The following is a 19,783-nucleotide window of genomic DNA, read 5'->3' on the forward strand; positions in this document are numbered from 1 at the left end:
GCTTGCCTGTGTGCACTGTGGGCATTGGACTTCCATGCCTGGCCGGGGTCGAGGGGTGGGAGGGGCCTGGCAAGGGCCGGGCAGTGACATCACAAGGCCGTGGAAGGCAGGGCAGCTGTGGAACTCTGTGGTCTCAGGCTGTTTCTGGAGGATCTGCGGGCCCTGGATTTCCATCTCGATGGGGCCGCAGGCCCACCCCTGAGCATCCAGGGCGCACCATGGCTGAGGGGAGTGAGCTGATGAGCAGGCTCATGAGCGAGAATGCGGACCTGAAGAAGCAGGTGCGCCTCCTGAAGGAGAACCAGATGCTGAAGAGGCTGCTGAGCGAGAGCTGCCAGGAGACCTGTGGCCGTGGGGGCCGGGACCTCCTCTTCCCCAAGGCCTCCGCCTACCCCGAAGCCTGCTCCCCTGTGAGCGGAGGTGAGGCGCGGGCTGGGCGGCGGGGGTGTGGAGGAGGCCTGCTCCCTGCAGGCACGAGTGTCCTGTGCTCAGGTCTGGCAGACCAAGGCCCGGGGGACCTCTCTGCCACACCCTCGGGGAAGGTCCTGCTGTCTGTGCCACTGGGTCTGCACCTGGAACGTAGTGAGTGTTAGCCCTCGGCCGGGGTGGCCTGGAACAGGCGGTGCGTGGGCTCTGCAGGGTGCCTGTGCAGGGCAAGTGGGCGGGGGAGTGAGCTGGAGCCGTGGCCTGTTCACCAGCAGGTTGACCCCAGCCTTCAAAGGCTTTTTACAGAGAACCTAGGGTTTCATCACTTTCTGCAGAAGTAGTTGGCTCTGGTGGAAAAAAAAGTCGTTTCATTCATGGAAAGTGTGGCTGGGAGTATGGTTGATGGGTGTGACCTTGGCCTTTGGTTGGGACGGATTCTCTCATCCAGCAAGCTCAGGTGCCTCTGGACCTGGTGCCTGCTCAGCCTGGATGGGGACAGAGGGCACGTCCCAGCCCGCCCGTCCCCAGCAGTTGAGCAGGTGTCCTGGGAGCCTTGCTGGCTGCAGGAAGGAGCTGCTGACAAGGCTGCTGCTGACGCCCACTGCATGCCCAGGAGGCCATCTCTGCGGAAGGCTTGCAGGCCTTAAGCTGGGCTTTCCCAGAGACTGGTGTCCCGCAGGATCTGGGGCTCTGAGCCCCGAGTTTCCCCCTGGAAACTCTGGAGTGCAGGATGGCCCAGCGGCAGCAGCAGGCATAAGACCCTCTGACGGTCACATGCCAGCTACCGCAACACATGGCCTCACTAGCGCTGCTGACCTTGGTGGGGACGCTCAGCAGAGTGCCACCTGAGACCCAGTGCCGTGAAGGTTGCTGTCGCTGCCGTGTGTGGCTTGTAGCGGAGCTCAGGGCCTGGGACCTCCCCGGGCGCCCGGGGGATGCTGGTGTCTCAGCCACATGTTGTGGCCCTGTCTCCCACTGACGCACAGCTTTCCTCTGCCCGTCAGCTCCCCCCTTGCCCGTGGGAGCTCCCGCAGCGCTGGAGCCGCTGAGCTGCTGCAACGGCCGTAACTGCCTCAGCAGCTTCGCCCTCACGAGCTCCAGGCAGGGGTGAGGGTTCCTCGGTCAAAGGCTGGGCTGTTGAGTAGACACTCCCCGTGCTCTGCAGAAGGCCACTGTACTGACGGCTCCCTGACAGCGGGCATCACAGGTGTCCACTCTGTCCCCTTCCGCCACGTGGCCAAGGCCTCCCTGTGTGGGCCTTCCTGGACTGTGGCTCAGCTTAGTGGGCCTGTGATGTACATTTTGAACAGGCCCAGAGGGAGCGCTGCCTCCCTCTCACTCCTTGGGCACCTGTCCCTTCGTTCTGCCTCCCCGCGCACTGCCAGGGGCCCGCAGCGGCCAGCTGGGGTCCTGGTGCTGCAGGCCGGCTCTCAGAGGCCGAAATGGTGGCGACTCCTTTGGAGTAGCTCTGGGCCACCGGTGCCCTTTGCACTGAGACTGGACTGCCCTGTGCTGTCGTGAGTGGTCTTGAGGGGCTCGGCCATATCCCAGAATCCGACGGCTCCTGGCTCCTGACTTGGGCCTGGCCCAGTTCTGACTTTTGTGGCCACGTGGGGAGTGAACCAGCGGGTGGAAGATCTCTCTCTCTCTCTCTCTCTCCCTTTCTCTCTCTAATTCTGCCTTTCAAATAAATAAAATATTTTAAAAGAAATTAAAAAAAACAGAAAAATAGAGGAATATCTCATTCTGTTTACCCTCGTGACCCCACTTCTGCCTTGCTGGAGGGCCTGTCACTTCCACCCCGGGCCCAGGGCAGCTCGCTGCATTGCTGTGCCCTGGCCTGCAGGGTCACTGCCCCTCGCTGTGTTCTGGACATCGGTTTGGAAGTTTTACACAGTTATTTCGGCACTCTTCTTTGTGAGCCTGGCTGGGGCTTGCTTTCTCGAAGTTTTCTATGTGAGTATTTGATATTAGATTTGGGACAAATTTTTAGCCTTAATTGAACATCTTTGAAGTTGTTTAAATGTTCCAATCCAAGGGGCATGAATTGTGTGAGAACTTGAAATGATTTACTCACAGGCCACCCAGGGCTGCAGCCCTTGGGAAATAATTATTTTGTAACTTGTACATGTTTTTCTTCTTTATCGACCCATTTAGCTTTCTACTTCTTTTTAAAATTTTCAAAATTTATTTATTTTGTTTACTTGAAAGGCAGAGTACAAGAGAGAGACAGAAACAGAGACAGGGATTTCCCACCTGCTGGTTCCTTCCCCCATTTTCTGCAACAGTTGGGGCTGGGCCAGGCTAAAGCCAGGAGCTGAGGACTCCATCCAGGTCTCCCTGTGCGTGGCAGGGACCCACATACTTGAGCTGTCACCTGCTGCCTCCCAGGCTTTGCATTGGCAGGAAGCTGGAATTGGGCCAGAGCCAGGACTTGAACCAGGCACTCCGGTGTGGGATGCAGGCACCCCAAGTAGTGTCTTAAGTGCTGCACCAAATGCCTGCCCGAGGTTTCCTACTTACTGAGTCATTGAAAAGAATTTCCCAGGTCTTTTATTGAAAATTTTAACTGATACCAGTTGCACAGAATATTCTTCTGTAGTTTAAGAAGTATCTGGGGTGGGGGGCGACTGAGGGACCCTTGAGATCTGAGCAGCCTCCTTCACGGGCAGCAGCAGCCAGGGAGAAGCTGCTTCTGCTGAGCTGCTGTCTTGGGGACACTCCCAGGGCAGGTGTCTGTCAGGATGTGCATGTGGGCACAAAGTTTGGAGACCAGGGAATTGCCACGTGACATTGTCAGCCTACACTGGGAATCCCAAGTGCTGAGACGGGGTGGGGTTGGGAGTGGCTGGTGGGCCTGTGCATGGCTTTGCCCAGGTGTAGGAGCAGTGGGCATGTGCTGGGGTACTGGTCCCAGCTCTGCCCAGGAATAGGGCATGTCCCAGGAGACTGGTCACAGCTTTGCCCAGGTGTAGGGCATGTCCCAGGAGACTGGTCCCAGCTCTGCCCAGGTGTGGGAGCAGGGGGTGCATCGGGGCGGGGGGCTGGTCACAGCTTTGCCCAGGTATAGGGCATGTCCCAGGAGACTGGTCACAGCTCTGTCCAGGTATAGGGCATGTCCCAGGAGACTGGTCACAGCTCTGTCCAGGTATAGGGCATGTCCCAGGAGACTGGTCCCAGCTCTGCCCAGGTATAGGGCATGTCCCAGGAGACTGGTCCCAGCTCTGCCCAGGTATAGGGCATGTCCCAGGAGACTGGTCACAGCTTTGCCCAGGTATAGGGCATGTCCCAGGAGACTGGTCACAGCTCTGCCTGGTGTGGGAGCAGGGGGTGCATCGGGGGGGGGGCTGGTCCCAGCTCTGCCCAGGTATAGGGCATGTCCCAGGAGACTGGTCACAGCTTTGCCCAGGTATAGGGCATGTCCCAGGAGACTGGTCACAGCTCTGCCTGGTGTGGGAGCAGGGGGTGCATCGGGGGGGGGGGGCTGGTCACAGCTTTGCCCAGGTATAGGGCATGTCCCAGGAGACTGGTCACAGCTTTGCCCAGGTATAAGGCATGTCCCAGGAGACTGGTCACAGCTCTGCCCAGGTATGGGAGCGGGGGGAGTGTGCTGGGGGCTGGTCACAGCTCTGCCCAGGTGTGGGAGCAGGGGGTGTGTCCCAGGGGGCTGGTCACAGCTCTGCCCAGGTGTGGGAGCAGGGGGTGTGTCCCAGAGGGCTGGTCACAGCTCTGCCTGGTGTGGGAGCAGGGGGTGTGTCCCAGGGGGCTGGTCATAGCTCTGTCCAGGTGTGGGAGCAGGGGGAGTGGGCTGGGGGGGCTGGTCACAGCTCTGTCCAGGTGTGGGAGCAGGGGGTGTGTCCCAGGGGGCTGGTCACAGCTCTGCCCAGGTGTGGGAGCAGGGGGTGTGTCCCAGGGGGCTGGTCACAGCTCTGCCTGGTGTGGGAGCAGGGGGTGTGTCCCAGGGGGCTGGTCACAGCTCTGCCCAGGTGTGGGAGCAGGGGGTGTGTCCCAGAGGGCTGGTCACAGCTCTGCCTGGTGTGGGAGCAGGGGGTGTGTCCCAGAGGGCTGGTCACAGCTCTGTCCAGGTGTGGGAGCAGGGGGTGTGTCCCAGGGGGCTGGTCACAGCTCTGTCCAGGTGTGGGAGCAGGGGGAGTGGGCTGGGGGGGCTGGTCACAGCTCTGCCCAGGTGTGGGAGCAGGGGGAGTGGGCTGGGGGGGCTGGTCACAGCTCTGCCCAGGTGTGGGAGCAGGGGGTGTTTCCTGGGAGTACTGACCACAGCTCTGCCCAGGTGTGGAGCAAAGGGCACATCTCGGGGGGCTGGTCAGGGCATTGCTTTTATAACTGGGCCTGAAACAGCCCACCTCCACCAGCAGAGCGATGGACCAACAGTCAGTTGGGTGCGGGTGCTGGTAACCGGGCAGCTAGCCCAGGCAGCTGCCAGGGGACTGGACACAGGTACATCTCAGTGAGTCCTTGGCAGAACAGACATCCAGGAGGACACCTTTGATGTCAAGTTGGAAGGCACGCACAGGTCACTCGGGTGTGGCTGCCCGGGTGGCTGGCGGCACACAGCGGCTGGGGGTGGGGAGCCCCACGCTCTGGGGTGTCTGACTCCCGCCCCTCTGCTCCCCACCCCAGTTCCAGACTTTGGAAGATTCAGCAGCGTCCCCGACGCGCCCTCCCAGCTGCAGACGTCCTCCCTGGAGGACCTGCTGTGCTCGCACGCGCCCCTCTCCAGTGAGGATGACGCCTCCCCGGGCTGCGCAACCTCGGCCCAGGCGCCCTTCAAGGCTTTCCTCAGCACCCCCGAGCTCCGCACCCACCAAGGCGCCGACCGGAAGCTGTCCCCGCTGCTGAGCCCCTCGCAGGACCCGCTGGTGGACAAGACACTGCTGGAGGCCAGGGACATGGCGCGGCCCAAGAAGGTGTGCTTCTCAGAGAGCAGCCTGCCCACGGCGGACAGGACCCGGAGGAGCTACTACCTCAACGGTATGGCCGGGTGGGCTCGGGGTGGAGCGGGCGAGGGCGTGGCCCGGCGGCGGTGCCGTGCTGTGCTGTGCGCCCCGACTTCTGGGCCGGTGTTAGCAGTCGGGAGCTGCACGGCTTCTCACCTAGCAGCGAGACCCTCTGCTGTCCTGGGTCTCTGGCCTCCCCATTTCCTAAATAATGTTTTCGGAAGAGCAAAACCGTTTCATTTGATGACGTCCGAGTTGCTGCTCTCTCCCCCCGCACTTCATGTTCTTAGTCAGCCAAGTTCACAAAGAGTGCCCGCTGTGCCTTCCTCCGGCTTGCATTGAGCTCTCCGACTCAGCTCAGGCGGCTGTTCTGTCTGCGGCGTGAGGCTTGCACACAGACACCTGCTTCTCCCCGCGCCGCTGAACCGCCTCGACACCGCTGTGAACCTTTGTGCGCCGTGTGCTGTGCGTATGTGCGTGTGGGAGAGACTTTGTGTGAGGAACCGGCTCCCAGGATTTCCTGCAGCCTGCAGGGTCAGGTCTGAAGGGGGCAGGACAGCAGAGGTTGTCCCTGTGTGAGTCTGTCCCTGGGGTCTCCACGTGTGCCTGGATCCCAGGGACACCGTGTGTGGAGCTGCACAGCGGTCACTTCCCTGTGTGATGAGGGATGGGGTATGTGCATCCGGTAGTGTGAGTTCTTCAGCGTTGCTTCCCGTGTTCCAGAGTTGCCCTGGCAATCTTAGGGACCCGACTTCTTGAACCTGTGCTTCCCAGGGAATTAGGAAAAGAGCCAGGACTCGATTGTGGGTCCTCTACTCTGGGATGAGGGTGTCCCAGCAACATTGGAACTGCAGGCCAAACCCCTGACTGATTCTTGAAAGTTGCACTAGCCTTGCATTGCTGAGATAAACCCCGTTTGGCCGTGACATATTACACTTTTTAATTGTCAGATGCAGTGCACTGAAAATCTGTGCCGTTCTGGAGGGATCCGGTGAGGCTTCCCTGCAGGGCGTTTCCTGGTTTTGGTTCAGGGAGTGAGGGGGAGGTGTTCCGCCCTCCCCCATGATCTAGGAGCATTTTGTCAGACTGCTGCTCACGCTAAGATGTTTGCTGGAATTCAGCGCTGAAACCAGGCAGCTTCGATTCCTCAGGAGAGTGTCTTTTCTTGCCACAAATTACATTGTATTGCTGTGAGACTGTTCAAATGACGCTTCTCCTAAGTGGGGCTTAATAGTTTGTGTGCTTTAAGGAAGTGTCCTTTTATCTAGGAAATTTATTGGCATAAAGTTATTCGTAATATGTCCCGTTATCCTTTCAATGTGTGTAGGCTCCGTGGTGCCATCGCTCATTCCTAACAATGGTGACTTTGCTCGTCTTGTTCCCTGATAGATCTGGCTAGAGGTTGATCAGATGTATTGATGTGCTTTCTTTGAAGTGTGTGTCTTTAGATAATTCTTGGAGAGCTCGACTGAACTGGAAATGGCCACGAAGACATTACAGGCGTGCGGTGTGTCTTCTGACTACTTTACACTCAGTAGCAACAGGGGATGGGGAGAAAGACAATTCTGATGAGAGAAGGCATTAATGCAGAGAGACTGCACCATGCTCCAACACACAGTGTGTCTGCGCTCCGTGCCTGCACCTGCCCTGACACTTGGTGTGTCTGCTCCCCGTGCCTGCACCTGCCCTGGCATGCAGTGTGTCTGCTCCCCGTGCCCGCACCTGCCCTGACACACAGTGTGTCTGCTCCCCTTGTCCATCACCAGCCCTGACACTCGGTGTGTCTGCTCCCTGTGCCTGCACCTGCCCTAACACACAGTGTGTCTGCTCCCCTTGTCCATCACCAGCCCTGACACACAGTGTGTCTGCTCCCCATGCCTGCATCTGCCCTGGCACGCAGTGTGTCTGACTCTTAGTCTTTTTTCCTGGGTACCTTCTGTGGCCTTGCAAAGTGGCTGGGAGAGAAATACACTGAAAATTGTAAGATACATTTGAACCAAGTCAAAGAAGACCTAAATAAATAGAAAAAAGTCTCATGTTCATTGATTCGAAGATCCATTTTTTTAATAGTTTCTAATTTTTTGTAGAGATTGCATTGAATTATGGATTCATTGCAACACCTATGAAAATCCCAGCTAGAATCTTGGCAGAAATTGAGAAGGTGGGGCTGGCGCCGTGGCTCACTTGGCTAATCCTCCGCCTGTGGCGCCGGCACCCCAGGTTCTAGTCCTGGTTGGGGCGCAGGGTACTAGTCCTGGTTGCTCCTCTTCCAGTCCAGCTCTCTGCTGTAGCCCGGAAAGGCAGTGGAGGATGGCCCAAGTGCTTGGGTCCCTGCTCCCACATGGGAGACTGGGAGGAAGCATCCGGCTCCTGGCTTCGGATCGGCGCAGCGCTGGCTGTAGCGGCCATTAGGGGGGTGAACCAATGGAAGGAAGACCTTTCTCTCTGTCTCTCTGTCTCTCTGTCTCTCTCTCTCTCACTGTCTGTAATTCTCTCTGTGTGTCTCTCTCTCACTGTCTAACTCTGCCTCGCAAAAAAAAAAAAAAAATTGAGAAGGTGAATCTTAAATTCATATGGAAATATGGGGACCCAGAATAGGTAAAGCAGTCTTGAAATAAGAGAACAAAATGAGGCCGGCGCCGTGGCTTAACAGGCTAATCCTCCACCTTGCGGCGCCGGCACACCGGGTTCTAGTCCCGGTTGGGGCGCCGGATTCTATCCCGGTTGCCCCTCTTCCAGGCCAGCTCTCTGCTATGGCCCGGGAAGGCAGAGGAGGATGGCCCAAGTGCTTGGGCCCTGCACCCGCATGGGAGACCAGGAGGAAGCACCTGGCTCCTGGCTTCGGATCAGCGAGATGCGCTGGCCGCAGCGGCCATTGGAGGGTGAACCAAAGGCAAAAAGGAAGACCCTTCTCTCTGTCTCTCTCTCACTATCCACTCTGCCTGTCAAAAAAACAAAAAACAAAACAAAAAACAAAAACAAAAAAACAAAAACAAAAAACAAAATGAGAAGACCTAGCCCTGTTTCAATTTACCGTGAAGAAGCAGCAAGCCAGCAATCCAGGTGTTTACCGTGAAGAAGCAGCAAGCCAGCGATCCAGATGTGGCCCTGTTGCAAGGAGACACACAGGCCAGTGGAACAGCGCTGAGTGCAGAAACAGTGCCAAGTAATTCGGTTGCAAAAGAAGCCTTCACCCAGTGGTGCTGGGACAAGGGGACGCCCACATACAATGATGCTGGGCTGGCGTTGTGGGGCAGTGGGTCAAAGCCCCAGCCTGCAGTGCTGGCATCCCACGTAGGGCACTGAAGTCCTGGCTGCTCCCCTTCCGATCCAGCTCTCTGCTCTGGCCTGGGAAAGCAGTGGAAGATGGCCCAAGTCCTTGGTCCCCTGCAGCCATGTGGGAGACCCAGAAGAAGCTTCTGGCTCCTGGCTTTGGATCGGCCCAGCTCCAGCCGTTGTTTCAGGAGTGAACCAGCAGATGGAAGATCTCTCTCTTTCTCTGTTTCTCCCTCTCTCTGTAACTCTGTCTTTCAAAAAATAAAATAAATCTTAAAAAAAAAAAAAAAGAAAAGACATGACGTTGGGTCCCTTTCTTCACACCACAGAAAAAAATGAACTCCAAATGGGTCAAAGACTTGAGATCTGAAAAGGCTGAAACCATAGAACATGGACAAAAATATGGGGCTCAGGACCAGCAATGTGGCGCAGTAGGTTGATTGTCCGCCTGTGGCGCTGGCATCCCATACGGGCGCTGGTTCTAATCCTGGCTGCTCCTCTTCCAGTTCGGCTCTCTGCTGTGGCCTGGGAAAGCAGTAGAAGATGGTCCAAGTCCTTGGGCCCCTGCATCCACGTGGGAGACCAGGAAGAAGCTCCTGGCTCCTGGCGCAGCTCTGGCCATTGCGGCCATTTGGGGAGTGAATCAGCGGATGGAAGACCTCTCTCTCTCTCTCTCTGTCTGTCTCTCTGTCTGTCTCTCTGCCTCTCCTCTCTGTGTAACTCTTTCAAATAAATAAATATTTTTTTTTTTAAAAAAGGGTGAGTGTTGCAGTGTGCGGATTCAGTTCTAATAAGAAAGATGATTTCAGTGACTGGGTGTTGAACAAGACACAGACACAAGGCTGTCTCAGCAAGAACATTTACTTCTGCAGAAGGGTGCGTGGCCGGCTGTCAACAGAGGAGCAGGTGCCACGAGCGGCCTCCTGGTCTTCTAACTGAGGGGGGTGTGGGGTGTGGCGGGAGGTCGGGCCTTTTGCCCCATTGGCTCAGGCTCGGGCTTGCCTTCCCCTTCGCGGCTGTCTAAGCAGAATGAGTGGAGATTTCTGACGGCTGACTTGACGAGGCAGAGCTCACAGAAGAAACCAGGGGCGGCAATGGGCAGCAGCTGTTTGTGGTGTTGGGACGGGGCGGCAGTTCTCAGAATCCTGTAACTCACTTAACAGGGGAACTTCTTGCAAGATAAGGAAGCTACCATCGAGAACGGAGTCACTTTGGTTTGACAGAAAAGACTTACTTCTCCCACGGGGGAAGCAGCGTGCCCCCTAGCCTCAGCTCCTCCATCTGCAGGAGGGCCCAGGGCTCCTCCCGCAGGGTCTGCGTGCGAGGGAACCAGGGGAGGCACAGCCGCCCGGGCTCCGAGTGGCCGGGCCTTGGAGGGCTCCCAGGTGTGCCAGGGACTGAAGGACGGCACAGGTCCTTCTCTCCCCACGGGGCCGTGCGCCCTGCTGTGGGGACACAGACTGCCTGGGGACGCAGCAGCGCTCTCATCCCTGGCTGGGCAGGGGCGTGCTCGGGGGAGTCTGACCTCAGAGGGGGCGGGTCCTCCCGCGGCTGCCCTGGCTGCCCGTCTGGTCTGACCTCAGAGGGGGCTGTCCTCCAGCGGCTGCCCTGGCTGCCCGTCTGGTCTGACCTCAGAGGGGGCTGTCCTCCAGCGGCTGCCCTGGCTGCCCGTCTGGTCTGACCTCAGAGGGGGCTGTCCTCCAGCGGCTGCCCTGGCTGCCCGTCTGGTCTGACCTCAGAGGGGGCTGTCCTCCAGCGGCTGCCCTGGCTGCCCGTCTGGTCTGACCTCAGAGGGGGCTGTCCTCCAGCGGCTGCCCTGGCTGCCCGTCTGGTCTGACCTCAGAGGGGGCTGTCCTCCAGCGGCTGTCCTGGCTGCCCGTCTTCTTGTTTGTATTCCCCGTGTTCTGGGACACGCGTGTCCTGCCCCTCTCTCTGCCCAAGCGCCCTCCTGGTGGGCTCGCCGGCCTCAGGAAGCGCCCATGTTCACACACACAACTTTCCTGCTCCCCTGGGGCACGGCTGCCCTGGTCGCTGTGGACACCGACCCAGCATGGGTCCTGGCACCTGCTGGACCAATGTGTGCCCAGGGGCGAACAGCTTTCTCGAGGATGGCGCTGCAGTCAGTGAGCGGCTGTGCAAGGCCACGGGAGGAGGGAGTCCTGGAGCCTGGCCCCTCACCCCCCATGTCCGCGAAGGGGCTGGGGGAACAGGACATGGCGGGTTGTCCTGAGTGTCGGGCGTAGAGCTGCCTGGGTGGGCGCAGACATGTGGCAATGGCAGGGCCTGGGCCCTACTGTGGGGCCGGTCAGGTCCGAGGGGTCTCAGAGTCCGTGGGGGGCAGGACGAGCATCCCTCTGTAGGGATGGAAGAGCAGACCCGACAGTGGGGGGGGGGGGTGTCGGGGAGGCGCCCAGTGCCCCTCTAAGCTCAGGAGTGGGGGGAGGGGAGGGACCAGCCTGTCCTCCCCAAGGCAGTCTTGGTCACTTGCGGGTCTAAATTCAGATCATCTCAAGTTTAAAGGCGCAGCTGCGGGCGGGGATGCGAGAGCCGGTTTCGGGGAGGTGGGGAGGGAGGCCCTGGGGCTTTGGAAAACGGGCGCCCCCGCCCGCCCCGCAGCCCTTCTCACATTAAGGACGGGAGGCCGTGCCCCGGCGGCTGGGGCGGCGGGAGCGGGGGACGGGGGGCGAGCGGTTTCCGACGCGGCCCGCGCCCTCCCCGCAGAGATCCAGAGCTTCGCGGGCGCCGAGAAGGACGGCCGCATCGTCGGGGAGATCGCCTTCCAGCTGGACCGGCGCATCCTGGCCTACGTGTTCCCGGGCGTGACGCGGCTGTACGGCTTCACGGTCTCCAACATCCCGGAGAAGATCAAGCAGGTGCGCGCGGGGGCGGGGCGGGGCGGGGGCGGCGGGACGCGCACCCCGGCCCGGCCGCGCCCACGCCCGCGTGTCCCGCAGACCTCGGTCAAATCTCTGGACGGCTCGGTGGACCAGAAGAAGCTGCGCGAGCTGACGCAGCGCTACCTGACGCTCACGGCGCGCCTGGAGCGGCTGGGCTACAACCGCGACGTGCACCCGGTGTTCAGCGAGTTCCTCATCAACACCTACGGCATCCTGAAGCAGCGGCCCGACCTGCGCGCCAACCCGCTGCACAGCAGCCCGGCCGCGCTGCGCAAGCTGCTCATCGACGTGGTGCCGCCCAAGTTCCTGGGCGACTCGCTGCTGCTGCTCAACTGCCTGTGCGAGCTGTCCAAGGCCGACAGCAAGCCGCTCTTCGCCTGGTGAGCGCCGCCGCCGCCGCCGCACCGCGCTCGCGCCCCGCGGGGCCGCCGCCGCCCGCGCCCAGGGCCCGCGCCGCCGCGCCCGCTCGCCCGCCGCCGGGCCGCGGGGAGCCGCCCTCGCCCCGGGGCCGCGGCCGCCGCCCGCGCGTGCGCCCGGCGCGCGTTATTAAAGCCACCTGTTTACCTGTCCGCCGCCGCGCCTGCTGGGTCTTTGCGGGCGGAACCACGCAGCCCGGGCTCCGAGGGCTGGGGTTCCCGACAGCCGCGGCGCCTCTCTCCCCCGGGGAGAAGTCGGGGACGCAGCCCAGGACTCCAGCCCCTGCCCAGTCCTCCACGCGGGGAGCGGCGCTCCTCACCTGTGGGCGCAGCCGGCAGCTCCCGGCCTGCTCCCCGCCCCCTCCACCCGCGAGCGGTGCTCTGCGCACCGGGCCGAGCCGGCCTCCTCGTGCCCAGAGCCAGCCCTGGGAGCTGCGGGGGCACTCGCGCTGGGCCGGAGCTGCACTCAGCCCCGACCACTCCTGCGGGTGCAGGTGGGGCCGCAGGGGAGGCTCCGGCGTGGCGGGGCTGCTGACCGCACCCGTGGGCGCTGTCTTAGGCAGGGCGAGGCTGCGCGGCACCGGGAGCCAGGCTGGGAGCTGCTGGGTGTTCTGGGGACCCAAGGAGGCAAGAGCCTGGCCAGAGGCGCTGGGGTTTGCTTCGGGCAGGTGCGGGGTGGGGGTGGCAGACGCGACCGCACCTGCCACACCTGCGCAGGAAGACGGTGCGGTGGTGTGGAATGTGGGAGGCTCGGGCCCTGCCATGCCACACGGGGCCGCCAGGGGGAGCGCCAGGCACTCTGGGGCCGAGAGGAAGCCTGGGCCGCAGGCCTCGTGGTCTGGGTCCGGGACAGGGTTGAGGCCCTGGTGGTCTGGTTTCCAGCTCTGGGCGGTTTTGTTGGAGCATTACCCGGCCCTGTGGCAGTTCAGGGCAGGGGAGCTCAGGCCAGGCAGGTGATGGTCAGTGGCTGGGCACATGTGTCTGGACTGGCCGGCTTGCAGCTGCCCGTGGCAACTACCTGGGCCTGGGTATCCTCTCTCCAGCTGCTGAAGCCCCCAAGGTGTCAAAGAAGCGCGAACAACAGAAAATCAGGAACACGGCTCCTACAGAGGCTTCGAAGAGTGAGGCCCTGGCCTCTGGGCATTCCCTCCCCTCCCCCTCCCCCATGGCCTTGGTGTCCCCTAGGCTCTTGAGCTTGGCTTCGAGTGACCCCTGGAGGCTCTGGGTGAAGTGATGCCCACCGTCCCCCCTCTGATGTCCGCCGTGCTGGGGCCGGGCTGGGGGTCTCTGGGCTGCACTTCCACGTGGGGCTTCCTGGGGACTGTCCTGTGCAGAGCGCTGAGCCCATTCCTAATGCCCTTCTTGTCTACAAGATGAGAGGGGGTGGGAAGATGGTGGGGGAGGGAGTAGGGGACTCAGGGCCCGGGGGTGACGCTTCATGGCCAGGTCCCCCACGCAGCACTGGCCCTGCAGGTGGGTACAAGCTGGGCCTGTGCTGCACCTGCCCCAAGGCCACGTGTCTCTGTAGATTACTCAGGGTCCTGTGATGTCTGCTCCATAGCGTGTGTGTGTGGGCTCACGGCTGTCTGTGTTTGATCCAGTTCTACCTCTTTGCTTTCCGTGCTCAAATCGTTCCTGACCCCTTCCATCTACATTTGTTTGTCCATCATCTGTCAGCCATCCATCATCTGTCTGTGATCTGTTTGAGAGAGCTTGGTCTCCCATCCCCAACATGCTATAACAGCCAGCGCTGGGCTGAGCCGGGAGTCAGCAGCTCATTCCAGGTTTCCCACGTGAGGGTGCCCAGGACCCGGTCCCTTGGCCATCACTGCTGCCTCTCAGGGAGGCAGGAATTCGGAATTAGGCACAGAGCTGGGCATCAAACCCAGACACACTAACATGGGATTCTCCTAACCAGCGTTGTCCCTGCTGGGCTGGACGCTGCTCTGTACGCACGACTGTGGGTTTGGGTTCTTTGCAAACACTTTGCGCTTTGGTAGCACCACCAGGCGCCCTGGGCTCCCTGTGTCTTTCCTGGCCTGTCCTGGAATCAGAGCTCTGGTTCCCGTTGGTGGAGGGTTTAACACAAACCCAGAGCCAGGGACCGTGCAAGACCCGTTTTGGTTCATTCTGCGTTTTTAACAACATAGTGCTCCTCGCCACAGGGATGCTACTTAATGTGAAGGCTCTGGGGTGCTTTCTCCCCACTCTAACTCTTTCTTCATTTAATACAAGGAGGCCCAAACAGCTCACGGAGGAGGCACACTGTCTTTTCCATTTTCCCGTGATCTTGGTAAAGCCCCTCACTTCAGAAACAATTGACTACCTTTTCCTAACGTTTCAATGTTGGTCTACTTGATATCTAAAACTTGACGTGGGAGACGACGGGAATCTAATCTAAGCACGGAGAAAAGGCCGCTCAGTGGTTCAGGGAGCGGAGGAGAGAGAGTGGCTTCCTGGATCTGGACAGGACCATGCTGTGTGCTTGCTGCCGTGGGACGTGGCTGTGGCCGGCCCGGCCGTCGTCCGCCTGCGGCTCCTTCCCAACCCCCAAACACAAGTCGTAGGCTGGGTTTTCAGTGCCCTGCTTGTCTTCCCATTTAACGAGCGATGCAGTTTGCTCAGTGTGCTGCTGCCTGGATTGCTGTGCCCGGGAATTCACACCCTGCAGGTGCAGGCGCAGCCTCGGTAGCACAGGGTTTCCAGTGAGGGTGGGCGTGGCAGGCTGCCAAGCCCTGTCTGTCCATCTGTCCTGGAGTGTGCACCCTGGACGCCACAAAAGACTAAAGTGCCCATGGTGCTGAGGCCACGGCAGCAGGATGGCGGCGGCGCCTCTGGCTTCTGCCCTGACAGCACACCAGGGAGTGAGGACGGAGAGCAGCCATGTGGAAGTCTCCAGAGAAGCGGAATAGTCGAGGCTATAATTCCGACTGCCCATCCTGAAGAGGAAGTTAGGCTGTGACCAGAGACAGGAGAGACGAGACCCTCCGGAGAACAGGTGTGCCCATCCCTGCTCGCTGTAACCCCATGGGTGTAGACATGTCTGGGCAGGTGTCCTGGTCTCCGTTCTCTGCACACCCCCCCCTCACATGCCCTGTGTGAGGGGAAATTAGTTACATGAGGTAATTCAAAGATGGCGCCCAAACGAAGTAAGGTGGGCGGAATCCAAAGGTTTTTTTTTTTTTTTTTTGACAGGCAGAGTGGACAGTGAGAGAGAGAGACAGAGAGAAAGGTCTTCCTTTTGCCGTTGGTTCACCCTCCAATGGCCACTGTGGCCGGCACATCGCGCTGCTCCGAAGCCAGGAGCCAGGTGCTTCTCCTGGTCTCCCATGTGGGTGCAGGGCCCAAGCACTTGGGCCATCCTCCACTGCCTTCCCGGGCCACAGCAGAGAGCTGGCCTGGAAGAGGGGCAACTGGGATAGAATCCGGCGCCCCAACCGGGACTAGAACCCGGTGTGCCGGCGCCACAAGGCGGAGGATTAGCCTGTTAAGCCACGGCACCGGCCCGGAATCCAAAGTTATTTACCACTAAAACTAATTGGCTGCGCAACATCAGGGGAGGTAACAAAACTAGTAACAAGTGTATAGACATATGGCTAGTCCTATAGAAATCACCCTGTAAAGTGATCTTTTAAGAGATTGGGGTCTTTAAGCCCTGCCCCAATGACTCTGCAGTTTTGTGCTTTAAAAGGCTCTGTTATGCGCGAAATAAACGAGTTCTTGCTAGACTTGACTCCCCGCTGCGTCTGTCTCGGGGATCCGGAGGCTGGGGAACGGGCGAGTGGTGCACTTACCTTTCCTTGGACCCAGTCCATCCTGTACAGGTGGACTAAGACCCTGCACCTGTGTGGTCTAGTTCCTCGTGGGTGGTCCTGAGTCCCCCAGGCTGCACAAAGCCCACCCGCGCTGCAGCTGTCAGTGTGTGGTGCTGACAAACCTGTAGGTCTTGTACACAGCCTGGATCGGATGCCCGGTCTTGGGAAGTGACTCCACTGGGCCCGTCGACGTTAATAAACTGCTTCTGCTGATCCTGCACCCAGCCTCTGGTGCCTGTTTGACCTAAGAGAGTTTCTCCCGTCCAGCTTTCTGTAACAGTCCCAGAGTTTGGCCCTGGGTGCAGGGCTCCTGTCTCTGTCCACTGTGGCTATGAGCGTGAAGGAGTTGGGGTTCTGAGTGGACCGCCACGTGGGGCACCGCATCCTGGTCCTCACAGCCCAGGTGTCTGGCTGCCCCAGCCCCTGGGGATCCTGGGTGAGTCCGCTTGGGCTGCCGTGACCACTGCCGTGGACTGGTCTCAGGGTCCTGGGGGCTGCAGTCCAGGGCCACATGTGGACAGCGCTGCCTTCCTGAGGCCTCTCTGCTGGCCTGCAGACAGAGCTGCTCCTGTGCCCTTCCAGGACGCAGTCCGCTTGGATCGGGACCCACCATAGTGGTCTCATTTGAATGTAATCCCCTGTGTAAAGACTTCTGTCACCAAATACAGATCTACCCGAAGAGCTGGAGGTCAGATCCTCGTGCGTGGACTTGGGGACACCAGCCAGCCCACAGCAGACCCCCTTCCTCTCCCGCCCCCAGCCTCTGGGGTGTCGGGATCGCTGGGTGCCTCCCTTCTCCCAGTGCCCTGAGTGGCCGCAGCAGAGGAGGGGTCCCTAAGGCCCACACAGCTGAGTTGGAGAGATGTGAGCTGTGGTGTGCTGGCTCTAGGGAGGGGCCTGCCAGGGGTTCAGGACACCCCAAAGGGCAGCACAGAGTTGGACTCCAGGACTGAGGTACGCACAAGCAGCCAGGACAGCCACATGATCTGAGGGCCCCATGCTGGAGGCAGACCCCTGCCCCTTTAAAATCATGGCTTCCAAGTGGGACATGGTGGAGCCTTGAGCCAGAACTGACTCCTGACCATAGCTGGGCTCCCACCTCCCTGGGGAGTAGTGGGTCTTCTCTTACCTGCCTGCCCCCTGGAGACTGCACATGCATGCTCGCACCAGCACACACACATGCACCCTGGCATCCACACATGATCACACCAACACACACACACACACCCTTGTATCTATACACATGATCACACCAGCACACACACATGCACCCTGGCATCTACACACATGATCACACCAACACACACACACACACACCCTGGCATCTACACACATGATCACACCAACACACACACACCCTGGCATCTACACACATGATCACACCAACACACACATTCCCTTGTATCTATACACATGATCACACCAACACACGCACACCCTGGCATCTACACACATGATCACACCAACACACACACACACACACCCTGGCATCTACACACATGATCACACCAACACACACATTCCCTTGTATCTATACACATGATCACACCAACACATGCACATGCACCCTGGCATCTACGCACATGCTCACACCAGCACACACACATGCACCCTGGCATCTACACACATGATCACACCAACACACACACACACACACCCTGGCATCTATACACATGATCACACCAACACACACCCACCCTGGCATCTACACACATGATCATACCAACACACACACACCCTGGCATCTACACACATCACACCAACACACACATTCCGTTGTATCTATACACATGATCACACCAACACACGCACATGCACCCTGGTATCTACGCACATGCTCACACCAACACATACACACACACCCTGGCATCTACGCACATGATCACACCAACACACACACACCCTGGCATCTACACATGATCACACCAACACACACATTCCCTTGTATCTATACACATGATCACACCAACACACGCACATGCACCCTGGTATCTACGCACATGATCACACCAACACACACACATACACACCCTGGCATCTACACACATGATCACACCAACACACACACACCCTGGCATCTACACACATGATCACACCAACACACACATTCCCTTGTATCTATACACATGATCACACCAACACATGCACATGCACCCTGGTATCTACGCATATGTTCACACCAGCACACACACATGCACCCTGGTATCTATGCACATGCTCACACCAGCACACACACATGCACCCTGGCATCTACACACATGATCACACCAACACACACACACACACTGGCATCTACGCACATGATCACACCAACACACACACACCCTGGCATCTACACACATGATCACACCAACACACAATTCCCTTGTATCTATACACATGATCACACCAACACATGCACATGCACCCTGGTATCTACGCACATGTTCACACCAGCACACACACATGCACCCTGGCATCTACACACACGATCACACCAACACACACACACCCTGGCATCTACACACCCGATCACACCAACACACACACACACCCTGGCATCTACGCACATGATCACACCAACACACACACATGCACCCTGGCACCTATACACGTGTTCACACTAACACATACACATGCACCCTTGTATCTATGCACATGATCACACCAACACACACATATGCACCCTGGCATCTACACACATGATCACACCAACACACACATGCACACTGGCATTTACATATGTGCTCACACCAACACACACACATGCACCCTGGCATCTACACACATGATCACACCAACACACACCCTGGCATCTACACACATTATCACACCAACACACACACACACACCCTTGTATCTATACACATGATCACACCAACACACACACATGCACCCTGGCATCTAGACACATGCTCACACCAACACATAAACACACATGCACCCTGACATCTACACACATGATCACATCAACACACACATATGCACCCTGGCATCTAGACACATGCTCACACCAACACACACACACATGCCCTGGCATCTACACACATGCTCACACCAACACACGCACACGCACCCTGGCATCTACCCACATGATCACACTAACATACACACACAGCCTGGCATCTACACACATGCTCACACCAACACGAACATGCATGTACACACTGACATCTACACATATGCTCACCTCAATATACAACATCCTGACATCTACATGCATGCTCATACAATACTCACACATGAATGGTCACACCAGTATACATACACTCCCTGGAATCTACACACATGCTCACACTACAGCACATAACCGCACCCTGACATATACATTCATGTCTTGACTACTATACACATACACACATACATGTACCCTGATGTCTACACACATGCTTTCACACTCTAATCTACATGCATGCTCACAAAATACACATGTTCTGATACTTACACAATGCTCACACCAAAACACACATGCACCATAACATCTACATGTTCGCACACACACCCTGACCTCTGCACACATGCTTGTACCAACACACACATCCTGACTACTACAGCCATGCTCACACCAACATACATATACCCTGACATCTGCATACATGTTCACATGAACACATATGCACATGGTCTACTAATATGTTCACACACTGCGACACCTACCCTCATGCTCATACCAACACACACATATACCCTAACATCTACACACATGCACACACACCACACACCCTTATATCTACATGCACACTAACACCAACACACATGTATCCTGACATCTGCACACATGCTCACACTAACACACACATGGACCCTTGCATCTACACACATGCTCACACTAACACACACATGGACCCTTGCATCTACACACATGCTCATGTTAACACATGTGCACACTCTCACACTCACCCGCAGACTCCTATGCACACTGGTGTCCACTCTGAGCCCAACCCACAGCTCAGCCACAGCCTCTCACGCCCTCCCTGCACCCCCCTGCCTGTCCCTGCTGATTTGCTCTATGCGGGGGC

At 58.4% G+C, this 19,783-nt stretch overlaps 1 protein-coding gene across 1 annotated transcript; it reads left to right on the forward strand.

Annotated features, from left to right (window-relative positions):
- The first annotated feature begins 218 nt into the window (after positions 1-218).
- On the forward strand, positions 219-11,938 carry SPATC1L (spermatogenesis and centriole associated 1 like). The gene is made up of 4 exons (XM_062175016.1): positions 219-420; positions 5,065-5,415; positions 11,379-11,530; positions 11,612-11,938. The coding sequence occupies exons 1-4, from the start codon at positions 219-221 to the stop codon at positions 11,936-11,938; spliced, it is 1,032 nt and encodes a 343-aa protein (XP_062031000.1).
- The last annotated feature ends 7,845 nt before the right edge of the window (positions 11,939-19,783 follow it).

Source organism: Lepus europaeus, chromosome 2, assembly GCF_033115175.1.
Source record: "Lepus europaeus isolate LE1 chromosome 2, mLepTim1.pri, whole genome shotgun sequence".
NCBI classification, from domain to species: domain Eukaryota; kingdom Metazoa; phylum Chordata; class Mammalia; order Lagomorpha; family Leporidae; genus Lepus; species Lepus europaeus.